The sequence below is a fragment of the Bactrocera oleae genome, chromosome 5 (assembly GCF_042242935.1).
Source record: "Bactrocera oleae isolate idBacOlea1 chromosome 5, idBacOlea1, whole genome shotgun sequence".
Classification (NCBI taxonomy): Eukaryota; Metazoa; Arthropoda; class Insecta; order Diptera; family Tephritidae; genus Bactrocera; species Bactrocera oleae.
In genome coordinates this window covers 5,483,217-5,506,031 of record NC_091539.1, presented here as the reverse complement: position 1 = coordinate 5,506,031, position 22,815 = coordinate 5,483,217, and the positions used below count along the sequence as shown (strand labels likewise).

The 22,815-nt window shown below is 28.2% G+C and overlaps 1 protein-coding gene across 1 annotated transcript in view; it reads left to right on the top strand.

Annotated features, from left to right (window-relative positions):
* Ca-alpha1T (Ca[2+]-channel protein alpha[[1]] subunit T) overlaps positions 1–22,815 on the top strand; it is a 211,804-nt gene that overhangs the window by 67,253 nt on the left and 121,736 nt on the right. Inside the window, exon 3 of the mRNA XM_070110658.1 lies at positions 20,939–22,564. Coding sequence (XP_069966759.1) covers positions 21,180–22,564 — 1,385 coding nt within the window. The 5' untranslated portion in view covers positions 20,939–21,179. The remainder of the gene's footprint in view (positions 1–20,938; positions 22,565–22,815) is intronic.

Below are 22,815 nucleotides of genomic sequence, written 5' to 3'. Positions count from 1 at the left end.
GTCTTTGATTAAGTTATCAGGCTGATGGATTCATAATCACTTTGCTGACCCTTTTTTACATCAAAAGATATATATTGCTATATTTAGCTATTTTGTATACTCGGTACATCCGCGTGTAGTCGGTAAACTAGTTACCAAAGGCGTTCTTTGCAAAGCTCTAGTACGACAAAAAAGTAAAAGTAATTACGAATAGTACCATAATATTTTGAACCGATTATACTTGTAGCTAATCGAGGACCTTAAACAGACATCTTAGCATCCATTGTAAAACCGGGTAATATACTGTCTTTTTATTTGCAAAATGATCGAGCTGTGTAAGGCAATCTATTCTCATCAACCGAAGTCGAAATTCTGAAATTTTTTTTCGCTAACACCCTGTATTTGGAGACTCGAAACGTCCACAGTACACCAGCGACCAAAAAATGCTTTTAACTCGCTCATAAATAATTTCCGCTCAACAGTTTGTAGCCTGCAAGCTGCTGTGTTAATTTGCTGCTAACATTCTGTAGAAGTACTTAAGTGGAACAAGCGAGGTGGTAAGGCACAAATTGTTGTGAAAATGAAGTCTATTTACAGCATGCTTTTCGCTGTATGCTACCTGGTAGGCGCGTAAGCTGGCCCTCTTAACTTCATGCGCACTCTTCCGGTTCGCTATTGCGCTTCGGTCCGCCTGTGGGTCATACAGGGTTGTATTGTCTACGAGTCAAAAAGGTAGGTCAGATGTGTAATGGCAGAGCGAAGGTTAAATGATTACAAAGAGAGCACAGATTTATAAATTATGTATTATTACCGAAATACTGGTATATGTTTTTAAATTCAATTTAAAAATAATTTTACAAAAAACTTTATACGGGAAAATTTAATTTAACACTTGGAAGAAGCAAGCTTTTTATGAGAAGTGGAGAGTTCTCGAGACAAAAATATGGTACAAGTACCCTAGTCTTTAAAGTCAGAAACAGGTTTTCCCGATTTTCAAGATGACATCAACTTTTAAAATACCTTAACATTTAGTACATTTAATACCACTCTACTACAAATCGCTTGAGAAGTACACTGTTTGGGTGCTGATCGTATGGAAAACGCCTAAAAGTAGGCAACTTAAAATTAAAAGCATGTTTTTATATTCGAAAAAACGGTTTCGCAGTAGGTCTTTCGAATTTCAAACCACATTTACATATTTGATGATATTTCTTTTAAGAAACGAACTTTGTACTTTAGCGTTTGTAGCTAGCACCAGAATATAATATTTTGACGTCTTCGCCAACAGCCACTTCAAGCAGCTTATTAACTTGATAAGAAATTTACTTTACGCCTTAAAAGCTTTTTTTTCACCTCGAGTGAGTTTTACCACAGCGGCTGGCATTAATATTAAAATACACAGGTGCGCCGTAAGATATGCAACGGCTGAGGGCATATTTAAGAGTATCACAGCGAATCGGAAAAGAAAGTGATTTTTTTCGCGCATATTTGCTATGGAAAGTGAAAAAAATTATTAAGGAATTAAAACTGTAAAAAAATTTGGTAATACATTTATGTGTGTATAGCTTTATATATATATATATCTATAGGTATATGATCTCATTGGTATATGTGTTTGTATGTGATATTTCAGAAAAGTATGCTTGCAGATGTATAAATATATGTATGTTTATATGTAGAGATGGTACAGGCGCTCATTATATGCCTTCCTTTCTGTGTTTGAATGCGAATGAGCACACTGCTGGGAATATATATATGTACGCGCATATATTTTCATATGAAAAGAAATAAAATGCTGGAAATATACCGCAAAACTTCATCTTCGAGTTATATTTGTATATTAAAAATCTCATATCTATGGGGAAAACATAAATGAATGGCCTAAAGAGAAGCAAAAAGATGAAAAGCGTAAAAATGCAGAAAAACAAAAAAGAAGACAAAAAATTAAATGGAACTGTATATGAAGGGGAATTAAAATAAAATAAAACAAAAGAAGAAATATTTTTATATATGCATATATTTTTTATTAAAAAAAAAACAAATATGGAATGCACGCTTTTCTCCTTTACATTTTCGCATTCGCATTCGCATATTTTTTGAGGTTATATTTAATTTCGCCTGACGAAATGGGCGCTGCAGAATTTTTTTTTTTCATTTTCGACAAAAGAAAACATGCAGTTTTGCACAGCAGAATGCAGCGCTGAAGGCTCCAACCGGTTATATTTTTATTTTAGCGGTTTTTAGGGCGCGCTATTTTTATTTGCTTGTAATTTATGTGCGCCGTGGTATACCAAGGTACTCACAAATTTTATATTTGCTTTCACTTTTGTGTGTTATTTTCAGTGTAATTGTAATAATTATAGGCCTGAGTGCGATTTTCATTAAAAATTATACGCTTGAAATTATAAAAAAATGTAGATAAAACAGAAATTTCGAAAAAAAATATAGACTTATCTTAAGCGCATATGTATGTGTGTGTCTGATTACTTATGCAAAGCAATTAAATCAATTTATTGAATCAGCAACTCAATACCACCACAAACATGAAGATAATCATGCATGCATATACAAATACAAATACATACACACAAACACATACTCGTCTGATTTCCACTGATATGCTACGATTAGTTTATAATGTGTATTGCATATTTAATGCGCACATAAATTTACTCAGAATATTTGCTTGGGTTTAGCTGCAAACAGGATTAAATGAGCGCACACACACATATACTCACACTATAGATACACACACTCACAGCGTTGGCAATCTGTATTTAGCTCGAAATATATTTGTTATATTTACATATGTGTGTGTGAGTAACTATGCTAATTCAACCGCGATTACTACTCGTAATGTCGTGTTTGCTGCAAAAACTAATCCTTATTAACAAGCAAACTATGGAGGGCTCTCGCAAAGTTACATAAATTGTGCAACAACAAAAACATAACCCATAATATTGGGGGTAAACGCCAAAACAAATGATTGAAGGGTAACCTGCCGCTCAATATTTCGAAGCATATGTAAATATAGCGCATCTACATACATATATAGTAGTGCAAATGTATGGCAGCACACACACAAAGAAATTTACCAAATTTTGGGATATGATAGATAGAATTGTAGACAGTTAGATAATACTATAGATAGAAATAATAGTTTAACAAATTTACGAAATTGTTTGGCAAATTTGGTATATAATCGGAAATTACAAAAATATTTCTAACAAAAGTATAAGTAAAATATTTAAAAAATAGCAATATAAGTAAAAATAGTACAAAGATTAAAATAAAAAAAAAGTAATACAAAATATTAAAATGCAGCAAAAAAATTTACTAAAAATTATGAGTTATAAATATTTATGTATATTAAAAATTTAAATTTTCATTACAACAAAAACATGCACAATATTACAATATTATTATATTTAGTATACATAAATTTTTTATAACTGCTTAAAAAAATTAAAAGGCAAGAAGTAAAGAAAAATATTTATAACTAAATAAAATAAATAAATATAATAAAACACAACAAAATTAAAATATTAAAATTTTCCAAAAAAAAAAAACGTTCATTTGGTTGTACCGTAACTAGAGTAATCTTCACAAATAAGCAGTAAAGTTTACTTACAAAAACTTTATTTTGATCAGTCAGTTGGTGTGGCAGCTATATCACATAGTAGTCTGATCTAAAAACTTTTTCGAATATTGTAGTGTTGCCTTGGACAATAATCCATGCCAAATTTCGTGAAGATATCTCGTCTAAAAGTTTTCCACACAAGCACTTCATTTCGATCGTTAAGTTTGTATGGCAACTACATGCATAAGTGGTACGATATCGGATGTTTTGGCAAATGAGCAGCTTCTTAATGAGAAAATTACGGGTGCAAAATTTCAGAGCAATATCTCAAAAAGTGCAGGACTAGTATATGCAGACACACGGATGGACGGACAGACAGACGGTCATAGCTAAATCGACTCAGCTCGTCACGCTGGTAATTTATATAGATACCTACATACTTTATATGGTCTCTCTAGGTTTACTTTTGGGTGTTACAAACATCGTGTTTCTGGGTATAAAAAAACTAAATTTTTATGAACTTTTTTATTAAAGTCCCTATAATTTTTTTTAAGTTTTAAGGTTTTTTATTTATTGCTATTTAAAAATTCTACATTATATTTCATTTTATTTTTTAAATCATTGTTTTCTCTTTAAAATTTTTGAATTTAATTTGCGTGAATAATTCTCATATACAATAAAAAAAAATTTTTTTTTCAATACATTTTTTTGTTTATTTTTTTAATTTAAAAAAATATTTTTTTTACATAAAGTTATTGACTTTAAAAAGGTTAAAATTTCAACAAATTTCCTAAGCTGATAATATTTGTTATTAAACTACTTGTATTGTACTTTTAATGATGTGGCCTACAGAAGTTTGAAAAAAAAGTATGCGTTCTTTATGAATATAATTATATTATAATTATGATTTCATCTCAGTAAATTTTGCATGTTTTGAGAAATAATTTTTTTATTAGAAATTCTCGTACTCACCTTCTCAAAAAAGTATTAAATTTACTGCATAGTCTAATGTTGTTCAGCGCAATAATTTTTCATGTCAACATTTCGCCACAAAAACTTGAACAAAATCGTTTTTAGAAAAATATGCTCAAATATATTGTTTTCGAGCAACTTTTGTAATCGAATTGCTGCACACAACTTTGTGTGTAATGTTTCCGCTTTGGCGGCAATACCCATAACTACAAATATATCAACGATAACACGTGACAAACTTTAGCTTTGCTTATCCTTGAGTGTGATATGAAAGCAGATACTGGTTTCACACGCACACACCAACGAAATGAGATAAAGAAGTCGAAATAAAAGAAGCTAAAAACAATGGAATATGTATGTATGTACGCCTGAATGTATGTATGTGTGTGAGAAGCGTGTTTGCGTCTGTAAAAAAAGTGTTTATCCACGAAATTGTCGAAATTATGCAAATCAAAGCGAATATCCTTGAAATGACAACAAAGTGGTGGTGCCGCTGCGGGGAGTAATTGGTCTCCTGCATATCAGAGACTCAGTGGCGTTCACTTTTTATGGCAAAATATTGAATTGCCACAACTAGTGTAAGTGTTTGTAAAAAGGTCCGGATTTGCTTCTAATAAAACCAAAAATTACAATAAATAGATTTTGTGCTCTATCTTTTTATGTACAATGACCTCAATAAAATTTGATATTTTTCATATACCCAGCACACACACACATTTCGTTTATTAGATTTTCGTGCGTTTGATAAAAGTATTTGTATTCAAATTTCATGCGCCTACAGGCAGACAACAATGAAATGCCAGGCAGCATAAACGCACACATACACACACAGCCATCTATAGGAACACATAGAGAAATGTTTGAGCCATATACACATATACATATATAGAATCGCATTTGAAAAGTGAATATAAAAGCATTTGCTATTTTGCCGACAGCCAATTGCCCTGCAATATCAAATGGCCATAATAACAACAACAATCAGCACAATACATAATAATATTATGTCTAGTAAAGTATTGTGCGTGATTATGACTTTTAATATTGTTTATTGATAAGCTTGAAGGGATACAACGGCAATTGACAGCACAAATTGTATAGATCATTGATTGGAGTAGAAAATAATAAAAAAAAAATTTCGCGATTACAGTTATTGTTAGATTCTCTATGTATTGTATAATATGTATGCAAGGATATCAGTGGCCTAAAATTAAGGAGAGCACGCTTGTTTCTAAAATATCAAGGAGCTGATTCTAACATTAACGATTATCTCCTATTAAAGGAAACAATTAACAATTATATAAAAATATTGAATAGTTAAACATTTTTTGGATAATCACAAAAAAAAAAATTCCTATAAAATTTTTTTAGAAAATATTAGAAATTTTTAAAAATTAAAAAAATTTTAGAAAAAAATTAATAGTATCAAAATTTAACTGGAGTTACAAAAAAATTCGGCAGAATAAATTTTTAGAGAATTTTTTAGAAAAAATAAATCACTTAAAAAAATTTAACAATATTTAAACAAATTTTTAGATGATAAAAAATTATGTAAATGCGGATTTGTTTTTATATACAAATTTACATATTAAAAGAGTGTAAAAATATTAGATAAAATTTAAAAAAAAATTTATATTAGAAGAAAAAAATGAGTCAAAAAATTTCAATCAATTTAGTTTAACAAAAATTTTTTATTGATATTTATAGGATTTCAATAAGTAAAAATGTTAGAAAAAATTCGTAAATTTCAAAATTATCTATTATTGTTGAAAATTTTTTGTTGAATTTACAATATTTTTTCTTTATAAATATTTAACAAATTTTAGAAAAATTATATTTTAAAAATTCTTTTAAACTAACTCAATTAACGCAAAAATTCGATTTGCAAAAAAATTTAAATGTAATTTTTAAAAAACATTTTCTTTGGAAAATATTATTGAAAACAGTTTTAGATGTCAGAAAATTATGAAAACTTGATGTTGTTTTTAATATAGGTAAAAATAAAAAATATGTAAATATGCGAAACAAAATTTAAAAAACTATTATTTAATTAGAAATGTAAAATTATTAGAAACAAATTATATTTTCCAAAAACTTTATTTAGCAAATCAAAATTGTAGATTCAAACAATTTTTCATTAAAACTGCAATTAATAAAAATTTTAAATTTACAAGTTTTACCAAATTTATATTTTAGTTATTAAGTAAGTATTAAAATATTAAACCAAATTTAGCAAGTTAATATTTCGGGAAAAAATTGAAATTTTTAGAAAAAACAATATTGTTACATCAAAAAAGGTTGTTAGCAAATGATCTTTTCACTTTTTTAGCCAAAATATGCAAAAATATTAAACAAGTTTTAGAAAATTTATTTAGAAAAAATTTTAGATTTCATACTGTTTTTTTATAAATGGAATTTATAATATTTCTTAGTTTCTGCATATATATTAAAGAAAAATTTCTTTAAGAAAAATATATTTAATAAATCATTCCAATTAATTAAATTTTTGCTAATATACGATTGAAAAAGATTTAAATTTAATAGAAACAAAAAAAAAAAAAAATTTCAAAAAATGTTCATTTCAATCCATAGCCGACGCGAAGTAAAATGTAGTAATGAAACTAAGTAAGACTGTGACCTATAATATAAATTAATAAAGTATCAAAGTAGATAGTCCACCCGAACTTAGACATTCCTTACTTGTTAAAAATGAGATTTATTATATTTTTCAATTTATAAATATTGCGCAAATATTAGAAAGTTTATATTTTAGAATTTTTTTGTCAAAATAACTCAGTTAATAAAAAATACAAACTCAAAACAAAAATGTAGACATTAAATTTACTGAAAAAAAGTATATTTTTATAGTGAATTACAAAATTAATTTCTCAAGTATTTGAAAAAACATAAAACCGTGATAAAATTTGAATTAATCTTTTTAAAAAACCAAATTAAAAACATTAAGACAAATCTTTAATTAAAAAATTAAAAACTAAAATGAATTTTTATATAATTTGCTAAAAAAAATTTCAAATTATTTATGTTAAGTAAAAGTGCAGAAAATCATTTTTGATGAAATAAAAAATTTAAAGCTCAGCGGCAGTCCACATATATTTTTCGTTTGCACTAGACTTTCGCCCCTGCTTTTATGACGGAAGTGCAATACTTAAATTTCCCACTAAAAATTTACAAGCAATCGCTTGCAAATCGTCTGACAAATCATCAATTAAGAACTTGGCAAGGAATGCAAAAGCATTTTTTGTTGTTATCGGCAAGCGTACCATTACAAAAACACTCAATTTAAGTTGCTGCTGCCAATATGTATGTAAAAGTATGTAATAGAAGTACACAATGTAAGTTGGCAGCGACTTGGCAAGAAAAAGCAGCCACGGTGATAGCACAATTAAAATTATATGCGCCGTTATAAGTGATATGTCAAAAAGGGTTGCCAGTTTTTGTGAACATTTTTGAGGGAGATTACTGTGGGAAAATGTAAGAAGTTAGGAGAAGTAAGCGGAAGTAACGAAATTTAAAATTTCACTACTAACTTTTAAGTTTACCTTAACAAAAAAAAAATTGTTGAAAAAAACATAGAATATTTTTCTTGAACTTACTCTTTCTTAGTGTTGAAAATTAATACAAAATAAATTTTCCCAAAAAATTTTTAACGATTTTTTTAATATTTTATACATCAAAAAAATTAAAAAAGAAACATATTTTTAAAAAGTATTTTAAAAATTTTTAAACAAAAAAATATTTATATGTGTTAAAAAAGTTTTGGAACTAAATAAAATTTATTGAAAAAAAAGAAGAAGAGTTAGCTACCAATTTCTTAAAAAATTATATTGTTTTTCAAAATTAATTCATTTAAAACTAAAAAAATATCAAAAAATATTTTAGAAAGTATTAAAGATTTTTGAAATTTTACAAAATATTTCTATTTTAATTATGCATTTTCATATTGGTTTAGAAATAATTTTTACAACTGTAAAAAAAATTTTTTTTTTGTTGTATTAATAGTCATTCAAGTGATTTTCTGGTAAAAGGTACTTTGAAAATTTTAACACAAAATTTCTTAATATTATATTAAAAACTTATTTTAAAACGAATATTAAAATTAATAAACAAAAAAGTAAAGTAATATAAAAAAAGTTAATTAATTAAAAAATTTAATTTAATCTAAAAAAATCAACACTGTCAATCCGGTGCAGAATTCATTTTACTGTGTTATTATAGTAGTTATCCAAATAATACTCTGAAAAAAAAAATTAAAAAAAAAAATAAAAGTAGAAAAGCATGCGAAAACCTTCACACTTACGCAATAGCAATTAGCTTTTTGTGTACCTTTCCATTTTGCTAACAAACGCACATTATTTGTGCAGGTATTATATTTCAGTACTTTTCCTCTACCTAATGAAGCTAATAAATTAGGTTATGTAACACTCAAATTCGTGTTCATTTAGCCATTTAATATTCAATGTAATTATTGAAAATGTGCGTGTAAACACCGATAAATGCATAAAAGTTAAATGAAAACATATCCATCAAAGCATACAAGCAATCACGACGCATACAAATATATATAAATTCACAAATACACAAATATAAATATAGAAGCATACTTTAGGGGTGCGAAAGACAGCAGAAATAATTACTAATACGAACGCACATATTTATTTAATGCCAACCCATCAGCAGCATATCTTTATAAACACATCACACCACATCGAACCGCATCGACGTACATTTTCCAGTGAAGCCGCAGCGTCCTCCTTCCTCACCGCTTCAGCCAAACAACCATAAGCCGTACGCAAATATTTTATTAATTAAAATAAAACCAACTGAGCAGCCAAGCAAACGCTTCAGCAGCTATTAGCTATTATTTTTTGTTGTTGTTGTTTTGTTACGTTTGTTTTTGTTTTAATCAGCCTATGGCAATTTATCAATTTTCGCAACGTCATTGAGAGCTTGAGCAAAAAGAAAACACAAACACGGATGTGTGTATATATAAGCATATAAATGTATATGTGTGTGTGTATTGGTGTGTGATATGTGAATGGAAGCATGTGTATAAGTAGCGCCAGTGAGAAATTGAAGCAAGTGTCTTTAGATGCTTAATTTTGGGAAAATTACCATGGCGTATGAGAAACATTTTTCGTTATGAAATTTAACTATGTGTCAAAAGCGGTTGGAGGGTGATTTAAATTAGTTTGAAAGTACTAAAAAGCCAAACGCACTAAGTTTTTAAGAGTACTGAAAATTTGCGATGGCGTATGAGTAATTTTTTTGTTTAGGAATTATAATTACATGTAAGAAAAGTGGTAAAAATAGCACTAAAAATGTGCTAAATCTTGTACTAAAAATTTATTTTAAAATTTGCAAAAATTTTCGATTTAAAAGATTGCTAAATAATAGCTAAAGTTTACCGAAATTTTTTTTTTATTTATGCTAAATTTTTATTATGCTAAAATTTTAATTTTGTAATAAAAAAGCCGTAGGATTGTTCTTTATTGAAAGTTATACGCAGTATTTTAAGCCTAGTTTTTGAAATTAATAGAATTTTTTATGTGTACATACTAAGAAACGGTAAAAAATAGTACTAAATTTTGTACTAAAAATATATTTTAAGAAAATCGCATAAAAGCTGAATATACATAAAATTTATCATAGATATAAATATTATATAATAGCTGATATGAAAAAATTTGGTTTTAAAATATATACTTAATTTTGTGCATAATTATGTACTAAAAGCTGTCAAAACAAAATTATGTCGCAGGGTTTCTTTAACATAAAAAAACTTTGTGTGTACTAAAATTGAGTGCAAAAAAGTGTACCAAAAGTTAAAAATTTTAAAAAGTTATGTACCAAGGTTTCTTTAACATAAAAAAACTTTGTGTGTACTAAAATTGAGTGCAAAAAAGTGTACCAAAAGTTAAAAATTTTAAAAAGTTATGTGCATTTATTATATTAAAAAATGCAGTATCAACTTATGCAATTATTATTATTTTTTTTTTATGCAATAAAATCTTACAATACATGTAGGTTATTCAGGAATAACTGAAATAAAAAACATAAGTTTGAAACTTGATATCCTCTAAATATCTGGAAAATACCGCGTCAATGGTGGTCCCATATTGCGTTGTCGATTCTTGCGGATCATTATTCATTTTCAAATTCAATTTTTCTGAATAAAAAGTTGTTAACCGCTCTGCTTTTTTATCAGCGAAGTTGATGTTGAAACCACCAGCCAAGATAAGCGGAAATTTATTACCATTGACAATCCGATTGAAATACCAAATTTCAGTTGTATTGTACAATTCAAACGAGATACTGTTTTAAAAGTTGGGTTAGCTATTTACCAAAATAATAATAATGTTACTAATATTATGATTCCAAATATTGAGTAATTTATTTCTACTTAATTAAATGTTTATTAAATTCCATATTTTTTTTGCCTTTAAAAAAAGTGTATCTTAAATATTATTATTTTTGAATCACCATGCTCTTCAATTGATTTGTTTCGCTTGAGATATACAAAAATACCCCTAAAAGTATGCAATAATTTGGAGCCAACTTTGAAGCTATGTAATAGCTTAAAAATTTTGCATTAAAATTGTACTACAATGTGTGCTAAGTTTTATACTAAATGTTAAAAAAGAATAAAACTGTAAAAAGTTAGAAAAATTTGTACTAAAGTGTGTACCAAACTTGTGCTTATTATGTACTAAATGCTTAGAAAATTAGTATTAACATAGAAAGCAGATTAGTAATAAACGGGCAGTTTCCATCAAGGCTTCGTAACATCTCCACTTCTCCGCACTTTCTTGCTGACCTCGCTGCTCATTTCCAAAGCACGTATGCGCGTGTACAGTTAACCCGATCAAACACACAAACCCGCATGCTACTAAAATTACTGCATCAATGGGTTCTAATCAAAACATGCACAACAGTGCTACCGGAAGCATGTGCCGGAGATAGGATGAACACGACTGATATTTATGAAAACAAGCACAGCACAGTTGAATAGATACACATATACACACACATGCAACTAGGTGTGTAGTTGGAAATATCATAATATAATATATAAGGCGGCAGAAATAAGCGAAAAGATTGCAAGCGGCGTTAATATACTACAGGAAGCAGCAGCAAAGGCAGTCGAGAGACTGCAAAACATAAATGAAGCTGGAAAAACGCTAAGCCACAGTCTGTTGCATGCAACATGCACGTTGCAAGCTAAATTAATTAAATAATATGACAACTGTTTATTAAGATAAATCTACTTAGCTGCGAGCAAGAATAAATACTTGATTATTAATGTGTGTGGTAATATATGTATATATGTTTGTGTACGTATATATGTGTATATGGGTGTGTGTGTATGCATTTAAATATACACATCTATCTATTTGCTTGACTGCACTTGGGTGCTTCGGAATTGGATTGTGCATGTCTTGCCAGCAGCTAGCCAAAATACACACATATGTACATACATATTAGTATGTGCGTGTGTTCTGCAATAGTCAAACCAGTCACTTCGACATGTCAAACACATTTCGTAATAACGCGACAAATATGTACATGCATACGTACAGGGTGTACGTGCTCGTAAAAGTGAGGCAAGGCAATATACGTGCATTTTTGAGTGCTTCAAAGTAGCTGAACTGATGTAAATACATATATATGTATGCAAGGGTCAACGCCAAAGTAATATTTTTAACAAATTATTCGAAATGTTTGTACGAAATTTCGAAAAAACGCTTAAACTAAGCCTTGCATTTATACAAACAAGCACAACTGTGCAAGAGACTTGAAGTGGTTATATTTAAAATAGTCAAAGTATCTCTTACAACTACTCTCCGGTTGCTTTTAGCTGAGAAATAAATATTTTGAAGTTTTATTAAAAAAATTGACCAAACAAATCTCATCCGATATAAAAAATATCAATGTAAATTTCGATCCACATATCTTGATAGCAGCAGAGTTTTACTAAGACTATCCACATAGCTTATATTTTTTCAACTAAGCTCCAGAGTTCATTCCGTAAGCAGCTTTGGAACATAAAAACCCAAAAAGAATTTAAGTTAATTTTACCTTTCTTTGACAGTTCTAATCTTAAAACCAGTACTTATTGCAGTTATCCTTCATTTATCTCGACCTTTTTTGCTAACTTTCCAAAACTAGCGTATTTTCTAAATCAGCAAAACCTAACATAATATAATCTCACATTTTCATATTTACTACAGCCTGACCTTGTTTCATATAAATCAAGCCAGAGTAGTCTCATAGCACACCAAGCTAATTTTGGCTAAATAATATACCACAAGCTGATCTAACCTCACTAAATATAACAAATTATATAATAAAAATTGACTCAAACCAACCTAATGAAATAAAAATACTTTTATTAAACCGTATTTAAAAATGCCCAACGTAAGTAATAAGTATATAAACTAAATATATTTTATTTAATCCAGAAATATCTCAGAAATTCAAAATTATTTTAGCTTTAAAAATATATTTTCTATAGTATTCCGCATTTATTTCGTGATATAATCAATATCAATATAGCATCAAAATCGAACTTAAAATAAGCCAGCACTTAAGTAATCGTATCAAATTCAATAAAACCTAAAAATTTAAGTTCGCCTAAAAGTTGTGGAAAATCCAAGTTTCACATAAGCCCATAAAACACCTTTCTAACCTAACCTAAATTATGATACCAACATAATTTGACCACGCCTAACCTAAATTATTTATCATAACCTAACTTTCACCAACAGAGTTCCACCATCAGAATCAAGTCTAATCTCAATCTTTCCGACATAACCTCAATTCAACCTCAGTAAACGTAACTACTACTATATAACCTCACCTTAAATTCGAAAAAAGCCTAACTTAAGCATACTTACCTCAAAACACTTACTATTTTTTAATTGAACTAACCTCAATTGTTTACAAAATTTAGTAAAATGTCAGAAAAACTTAACCTAATCTAATTTAAGCAATATAACTCACTAAATTTAATCTCTTTTAGTGAGCCTAATCTCAAGTTTTTACTTAGCTTAACCTAACTTAAGTTGCTTAAGCAAGCATAACCTTCTCAACTAAAAAGATATTTCTTTATTATTCAAATTTCGGTAAAATCTGCAAGTTAGATTAGCACGAAAGCAACCCTCGTAAATTTCCGACTATGCACAAAGTCACGTCACATCGCTCAGTTCGGCTGTCATGCCATTTATGTTTAGTTTATATATGTGTGTATGCCATTTAGTGCGCCTGTCTGCCAGTTTTTCAAATTTTCTAAAATTTTTCCCTTATTTTTTATTCGTCTTTCAAATAAAGTATTCATATGGCTTTTTATATGGTGGATTACAGTTGAATGTACATATGCAGGCTGAAGCATGCTTCTATGAGCGACAATTTTTATTGCCGCGTTTTATTTTTTATTTTTTTATTTAGGTTATGTGTTTTTTTAATTTTTCAGGTAACATTTTTTTATGGTAAACATTTTTTTTGACATTTTGAGTGGCATCTTAGCGAGACATTTTGCAGCAAAAGTATTTTTTTTTTAGGATTATAAGTGTGTATTCATGCTTGTTGATGGGCTTATCTCGCTATTCATATTAGAGAGTGCTCATTTTAGCAGAATGTGTAAGGAATTTAAGCTAATTTCAGCTTGTGGGCATGAGTAGTGAAGATTCAGTACTTTTTGTTGAACCTGATTAATAAAAAATGATTTGACATCTTTTAATGGACATGATTTTAAAATCAAATAATTGTAACGTTTGTTAAAAAAATATATTAATAAATAAAAAAAATAATAATTTTACTTAAAAAAATGTATGAATTAAAATAATTAAACACAAATGCAAAAAAAATAATTTAATTTACAAGCAGAATATTTAAAAATACATAAAAAATTAAAATATTTTTAAAACATTTTGTTTTAATTTTTATAATTTGCTTAAATTTGAAATAATTAAACTAAAAAAAAAAAACTAAAAGCAACGAGGTATTAATACAAAATACAATTACAAATTTTTTTAAATAAATATTTAAAAATAAATAAAAAATAAAAATATTTATTGAAAAATTTAAAAATATTTTTTCGAAAAAAAGAAATTTTATTTCAAAAAATATTAAAAGACAATACATTTCAATGCGTTTTTTATAAAATAAGAAACTAAAAATATTTTTCAAAAATTTCAAAACAAAGTTTAAAATTACAAAAATTATATATAAAATTAATTTAATTTTTTTTTTATAAAATAATTATTTAAAAATATATAAATAACAAATATACAAATATAATATTTTTTAAATTTCAAGAATATGTATTCCAACAGTTTTGCCAGAAAATGTACACAACACAAATTTTTTGTAAATATTAATAACCTCTTAAGCTACTAAAATATTTATACGCAAATACACTTATGTACGTGTATGTAGAAGTATCTCCAATACATATTATATTTTCGTCGTCATTTTTGAAAATCTCTACGTTAAAGACACATCATAAACTTGCATAGTAACAATTTCTCACTCTCATACTTTTTCATTTAACTAACATTTTAATGCGTTTCCATTTCATGCTGTATTCGCTCGCACTTAATACCGCTCATTCCCTTTATCTACAAACGTATGTTTGTGTGTATGTAAGGTGAAATATTGAAAATTTCATTGCAAAACTTTTTAATTACTGATGCTGCTTTAAGTACTCAGTTAAGTAGCAGTGAGAGGAAGACAAAAACCGACAAATGCATAAGTGTGCAACATGGATGCTAGAGATGAAATAACACAAACAAAAATTTAAATTAAATTTATTTTCTCTTTATAAATTTTAGGAATATTTTTAAAATTAGTAGCGAAGTTTTTAAAATTAAATTTTTGGTATGAAAAAATATTGAAAAAAATTTAATTTTGAAATGTTTACAAATTAATAAAATTACATTAAGAAATTTAAATTATATAACTATTTTACTAAGAAGTTACAAAATATATTATATTTCTCATCTCAAATTTTTGCATAACATTTTTTCTTGTAAATATTTAGAAATTGCTTTTCAGACAAAAACTTAAATTATACATAAAAAACAAATTTTTAATTTTTGTAAGAATTATGTTTATTTAAAAAAAATATATAAGTTTAAAAAAAAATGTATTTAAAAGTTGAAGAAAATTAAAAAAAAAATTATTAATAAATTACCCATTCGCTTTTTAATTTAAAAACTAAATACATTTTTTCAATAAGAGTTTTTTTTTTGAAATATAATTAAAACATTACAAAAAAAATCAGTAACTAAAAACAAGTTTTAATTACAAATTAATACTTTCGTATTTTTTCATATTAAAAAAAGTTTAAATTTTTCACTAAGAATTTTGGTTTTGACTATTTAATAAATTTATGTTTTCCTAAAACTTAAAAGATTTGCATTTTTTCCTAAACTCTTACAATACATAATTTTCATAATAAATATTGAAATTATATTGAATGTGAATGTGCTTGTAATTGCATTTTTTTGGTGTGCCCGCAACAGCAGCCAGACGCAATTTTTCATGTTTGTACATATGTATGATCATTTTTTTTGTTTTTGTTGTTGGAAACAGTGTGATTTGAGTTGCTGCAACAGCAGACACAGAGTTTACAAATGCAATTGATAGTACGCACAGAGTGTGTAGGCGTGGCAGTGCGAGTGACATTGAGTGGACAGTTGTCATGTTAGTTGCAAGTTTGTTTACAGTTATGCAACTTTTATTTTTTACCATTTTTTCAATAGCAGCCTGCAATAGCTTATGGGTTGGCTACTTTTGGGTCGAGTGGGGTTTCAAGGTAAAGGCAAATTGTTGCAATAAAGCAAAAAAAGTAAAAAAAAAAAAACATAAAAAGCGAAAATAAAAATAGAAAAAATCAACAACAAAAATCGAAAAAAAGTAACCGGGTAAAAAAGCTTGCAATAAAAAATCAAAAAATAAATGCTGACAATAACAATATGCTGCGTAAGAAACTGCAAACTTTTGTTTATAAGCTGTCAAACAACTGCTAGACAACAGCGTCGGCTTTCAAAAGTGGCCCAAAATGGCCGCTGCGGCATTGGATTTGACGCTACAATGGAGCAAAACTTATGAAGGTCAGCTGTCATATTTACTGAATGAGTGCAAGGTCAATACACAGGTGCAATTGACATTATACGCCTATACAAGAGAAAAATTGTGTGTGAAATTTAGTGTGTGTGTGTGAGTGTTTGCGTACTCATATAATATATAGATTAACTACGAGTATTCAGGGGCAATTGTGCAATCAAAAATCGCAAGCTTTAAATGCCTACTTTTAGGCAAGTAAGCCGATTTACTCTGCATGAAATGTTAATGGCAAATAGATAGATTAATTTGTCTGGGTGATACATGCCGTATACGAAACTTTTTGTAGTTAGTGGGATGACTTGCCGTATGAGTGTCCTAAAATTGAGAGAAATGTACTTCAATGAAAATAAGCAAATAATGAAATAATATTGGAGGTAAATATAGGAATTCGAAATGGACTCGTATCAAAAAAGAGTTTCGAAATATTAAATTGTTTTAAAGTTTTTTGTTAAAATATACAATATACAGCTTGAACAATTTTTTATGCAGTTTGAAAATGCTTTCAATATTAATTTTTTTTTCAAAATTTTAATTTATTTTATAAAGTTTGAAAATTTTTTCAATATTAAAATTTTTTTTTTTAAATTTTATTCATATTTGTTTTTTTGTAAAAAGAATTTAGAAAATAATATAATAACAATTTAAAACTTTAAATGTTTTTAATTTTAAATAACGTGACTTAATGTTTAAATTCAAAATTCTTAAGTTTTCAAAATATTTTCTTTATTTTTTTTTATTACACAATAATATTTTGTTTTTAGCAACTTGACTGTTAATCAGCTATTCATAAAAATAAATAATAATTTATAAAAAATCTTTAAAATATTTTTAATATATTAATTTTTTTAACTTATAAGAAAAATTTTTGAATTTATTAATATATATAGAAATTTCAATTTCCAAATTTAAAGCAATTACAAAATTTGAAGTATTTAATTTTTTAATTAAATATTTTAATATAAATCAATTTAATTTTTTTAAATAATTAATCTAAAAAAATGTTTAAGTCTAAAAAAAAATTTTATGAAGTTACAATTTGTAAACTTAAATCAATTTAAAAAAAATCGAGTATATAAAAAAAATTATTTAAAACAAATTAATTTAGTTTCAATACAAAATAATTTAATTTTCTTAAAATAAGTAATTAATAATATTTTTTATAAATAATAAAAAAAATGAACATATTCAGCTTTGCAAAACATACAAAATGAAAATTGTGTAAAAACGATAAGAACTCTAGATAAAAAATTATCAGAACTTTTCAACTGACATTCAGTCAAATCTAATATTAAAAATAACGCAGGGTTAAAATATGGACAAGTAGTGTCATGTCATGGCGTATGAGCAACATTTTAGTAAAATTCATGAATATAAAAATTAAATATATACACATTAAAAATTCATTAAACCTGTAATTTATGCCTAAAATAAGGTCATTACATGCCTTGAAGGTTATACTCACAAAATCCATATAATGTACAAGTAGTATAATATGTATTATATGAGAGAGAGTAAATAAGAACAACAGCATTACCTGAAAAAAGAAAAAATTTATGAAATTAGAATTATTGTGCACTTAATGACTAAAAAAAATTTAACACGTTTTCTGATTAATAATTTTTTTTTAATTTTCGCTGAATTTTAACAATACAAATTTTCTTCTGGTATACAAACGTACGAAAAAGCTGAAATATTTCACATTTGCAGTAATTTTCTCACTGTATGTGAATTGATTTCTAATGCCTCACACGCGCTTGACACAACACACACACTGTAGGCAGTATAGCAAAAAAATAAAATAAACCGCAAATGTCACACGTAAGCCAAATAATAAAGCGGAAAGCACAAATATGCGACAAGGTGGCATAGCTTTTTTCACAGTTATCTCATATATATAAAACATATGTGCCGCAGCGGCAAACGTGAGTAACAGACACAAACTGCTCTGTGTGGCAAGCGAACTTAACCCGCAACGTAATGTCACGGCAAGAATAATTCGTCAAAGCACGTATGCGCGCTACAACGATAACAACAAGTGCAATGATAACAGCAGTAAAGGTAGAAAATACAAGTATATACGAATTTGCTGAGAACATTGTGCCAGAAAAGGAGACAAGCCAAAAACCGCACTGAAATACACTGAAACGTGCCGAATCAGTTGATTTGGCATTTATTTGTAAGCTTCACGCTCTTGGCGTTATTTTTTATCGTAATTTTTATTTGTTATCCTGTGGGTGTTGCAATTAGTGACACATCAATATTGAGAGCTTTATTGGATGCAGATATATGTATGTACATATATAGCATACATACTCGTATATACACAAATCCATACGTATGTACATGTATAAGGCATAAATTAGAGAAAAGCACGTCTGAAGATTGTAATTTAAAAAGAAACTTAAAATTTTATAAAAAATTGTCAAAAAAGCAAAATAAAAAATTTAAATTAAATTAATTTGTAAACAAAATAATATTTTATAAAAAATAATCAAGGAATTAATAAAAGTTTATTAATTCAAATAAAAGAGACAAAAGTATCAAAAATTTAATTTTCTGCTGAAAAGATAATTTTATAAAAATTAATTTAAAAAAATTATTGGTATAAAAGGAAAGAACGACTTAAAATGCAATTAATCTGATAAAATAATTAATAATAAAAAAAATAAATTGTTATAAAAGAGAAAAAAGGACCAAAAATATAATTTAATTAATAAAAAAATAGTTTTATAAAAAATAATTAAGAAATTTATAGGAATCAATAATTAATATAAAAGCGAAAAAAGTAACAAAAATTTAATTTATTTGACTAAAAGATTATTTTATAACAATTAATACCAAAAAAATATATTAAAAAGAAAAAGGACTAAACATGTAATTAATCTGATAACAAAATGATTTTATAAAAATTAATAAATAAATAATAATAAATTGTTATAAAAGATAAAAAAAGACCAAAAATATAATTTAATTCATAAAACAATAAGTTTAAAAAAAATATTAGGAAATAAAAAGAAATCATTAATTAATACAAAAGAGAAAAAAGTAATAAAAATTTAATTTATATGACTAAAAGATTATTTTTTAAAAAATAATCAAAAAATTATTTTAAAAATTATTGTTATAAAAGAGAAATAGAACCAAAAATTTATTTTACATCATAAAAAATTGATAATGACCTGTTTTAAAAGGTAATTAATTTATTTACAAAACAAACTATTTTTGTTTTAAATTTTTTTTTAAATAAAGCAGTTAAAAGTAACAAAATATAAATTTGAACTTTTTTAATTAATATGTTTAATAAATATGTAACAAAAATGTATTTATAAGCATAAAGATTTGATTTTTTAATACAATTGTTTAAGAATTTTTTAAAATACTTTATTTTAATAGTTTACTGGATTTTCTATGTCTTTTAACTCAATTTTTCATATAACTAAATATAAAAAACGAAAAAAAAATTAAATAGTAAAAATTTGTCCATAAAAAATTACGCTGTTGGCAATGGTTTTACTACTTTATACTCGTATTATTTATTACAAAAAAATTTGCAAACTTAAAAAAAAATAAATAATAAGTAAAAAAATTAAAAATAAATAATTAAAAAATTTTAATATAGAAAAAATTAAAAACAACGACAACACAAATGAATATCAAATTACTACACAGGAATTTAAACAAATTTTTTTTTGAAAATTTTCTAATATTACAAATTGCAAAGCTTTCGTAGTGAAACTTTACTTTTTTATATATTATATTACAAAAGCTTTCTAATTAAAACTTTTTTGACAATTTTTAAGTATTATTTATGAATAGGATTCGAGTTGTTTCAGGAAATGTTCGTTTGAATTTAAAAAAACATTTAAATATTTCTTATGTTTAAATAGCTTACTAATTGTTTTGAGAAATTGTGGCTAATGAACAAACAAAAGTCATAATACATGTCAAAAATAAACTTTATTATTATTATGTTTAATAAATACGTGAAAATAAAATCTATTATAATTTTTAACTTATAATACTCAATATTTGTAAATTTAAAAACTTAAATTTTATTTTTTATATTAAATTATTATTTTAATAAAAATATAAATATTTTTTACTCTAATTTTTAACTGTGGCCTATTGGATTTATCATATCAATTTTGTATCTCCGAAGTAACGCCTTTTATATATGACTTAATTTTTTCATATTCTGCCTTTTATAACACCTTTTCGGATATTTTTCTTACCCGTGCCTCTTTTTCATTCTCTTTGCAGATATTAACTACTAAAACCATACGAACCCCAACAAATCTTATTTGTACGAATACTTTTGGAAGGCATTGGGGCAACTACAGAAACAACTTTCTAGATATTCGCACGAATATTATTTTAAACTGAAAGAAAAATTTCACACTTGCAAAAAAAGCGAGAGCTCCACTTACTACAGCACCACTCCCCTCCCACAACTCTCGCCTCACCGGATAGCTGCTCGCAGTAGACACATCACGTGCATACAATGTTTCACATCTCCGCACAGGAGTCGAGACTAAGCAATGCGAATAAAAGTAAAACAACAACTAGCACAACATCAGCAACCACAACCACAATTACAGCAACACCACGCACGCATGGCAGCAACTCCAGCGGCGACCGGAACGCATGCCAAACCATCGATATACGCAAGTTGGCAGCGACAGCCGCTCAATTAGAGGCCGCCAGTAATGGGCAGCGTAGTGCCGTGGGAACAAAAGAAGCAGCAGCAGCAGCGACAACGTTGGTGGGAGCAACGCACACATCTACAGCATATAATTGCAACAACAACGGCAGCAGCATATACAGAAGTGGCAGCAAAGGCAGCAACAGCAGTGGCGGCTATGCAGCAGCAACACGATCAAGGTTAAGAACAGCGGAGGACAACACAGCACCAAAAACACCAAATAATCTAACAACAATACCGACAACAACAACAGCAACAGCCAGCGATAACAAGAAATTACTTAAAATGCATTCCAACGCGACGCCGACCACGGAGAACGTTAACGCCGGCAGCAGCAGCAATAGCAATGCTGGCGGCGCAGTTGTGCTGAATATTGGCAACGCCGCGGAGCCGTTGCAGCGCCACGGCAGCGCGCATAGCAAATGCAGTACGGGCAGTGGCGGTGGCCAGCCGCGCATCGCACGTGGCAGTGGGAGCGCACGCAGCCGCAATAAGCAGAGAAAAACTAGTTCCTCAAGTGCCAAGGGTGCTGGCGGTGAAAGCACAACAAAAACTACAACAACAACTAACAACAATCCTACTAGCAATAAGTTAAGCGCCGGCAATGCCGAACGCGGCACGCCGCCGCCACCATATACAAGTCAGGCGCCTGCCAACGCGCGCAACTCAGTACAACGCTCGAGTAGCAAGCGCAGCACAACCAAAGCGGCTAATCAGCAGCAGCAGTCACAAAATAGTGGCGCGTCTGCACGCACAGCGCAACAAACTCGCGACGCGCGCCAATCGCAATCTTCATCGTCGCGCGAACACTCACGTTCACGTTCGCGCTCGCGCTCGCGTTCACAACAACGCAGTGATGAGGAGCGTGACGCCGCAGCAGCGGGTGCCGCTGCTAGGCAACGCCGTCGTCATGGCAGTCGTAACTCGTTGGCGAGCATGGAGCGTGAGCGCACCGCGGAGCGCAGTAAGAAGCGCATTGATGAGCAGGCAGATGATGACTCCTATACGTCATCGTCCGGCGTGAGCTGCAATGGATCGTGCAGTTCGGATGATGGCGATTCGAATAGTACGACGTCGAGCGGCGAGCCGAATTTGCCATATCCGGGTTTTCCGGAGATCTCTTTTCTTATATTATCGCAGGACTCAAGGCTGCGCAACTGGTGTCTACGGCTCATCACTAATCCATATCCTTTTCAATCAAAAAAAAAAAAAAACCAAAAAATTACGGAATATAATTTGTTTTCAGCAAACATTTTTTAGTGCGGCTTTGAACAGTAAGTAATTACGTTTACGTCTAAAAGTATGCAATGAAATTTTTTATAGATTAAATATAAGCTTATCAGCAGGAAAAAAATATTTTTCGCGCCATTATGCTCTTCTTATTTGTTTTCGCAACTTACACTACTGCATCAAAATGTAAAATGGTTCGAAATTC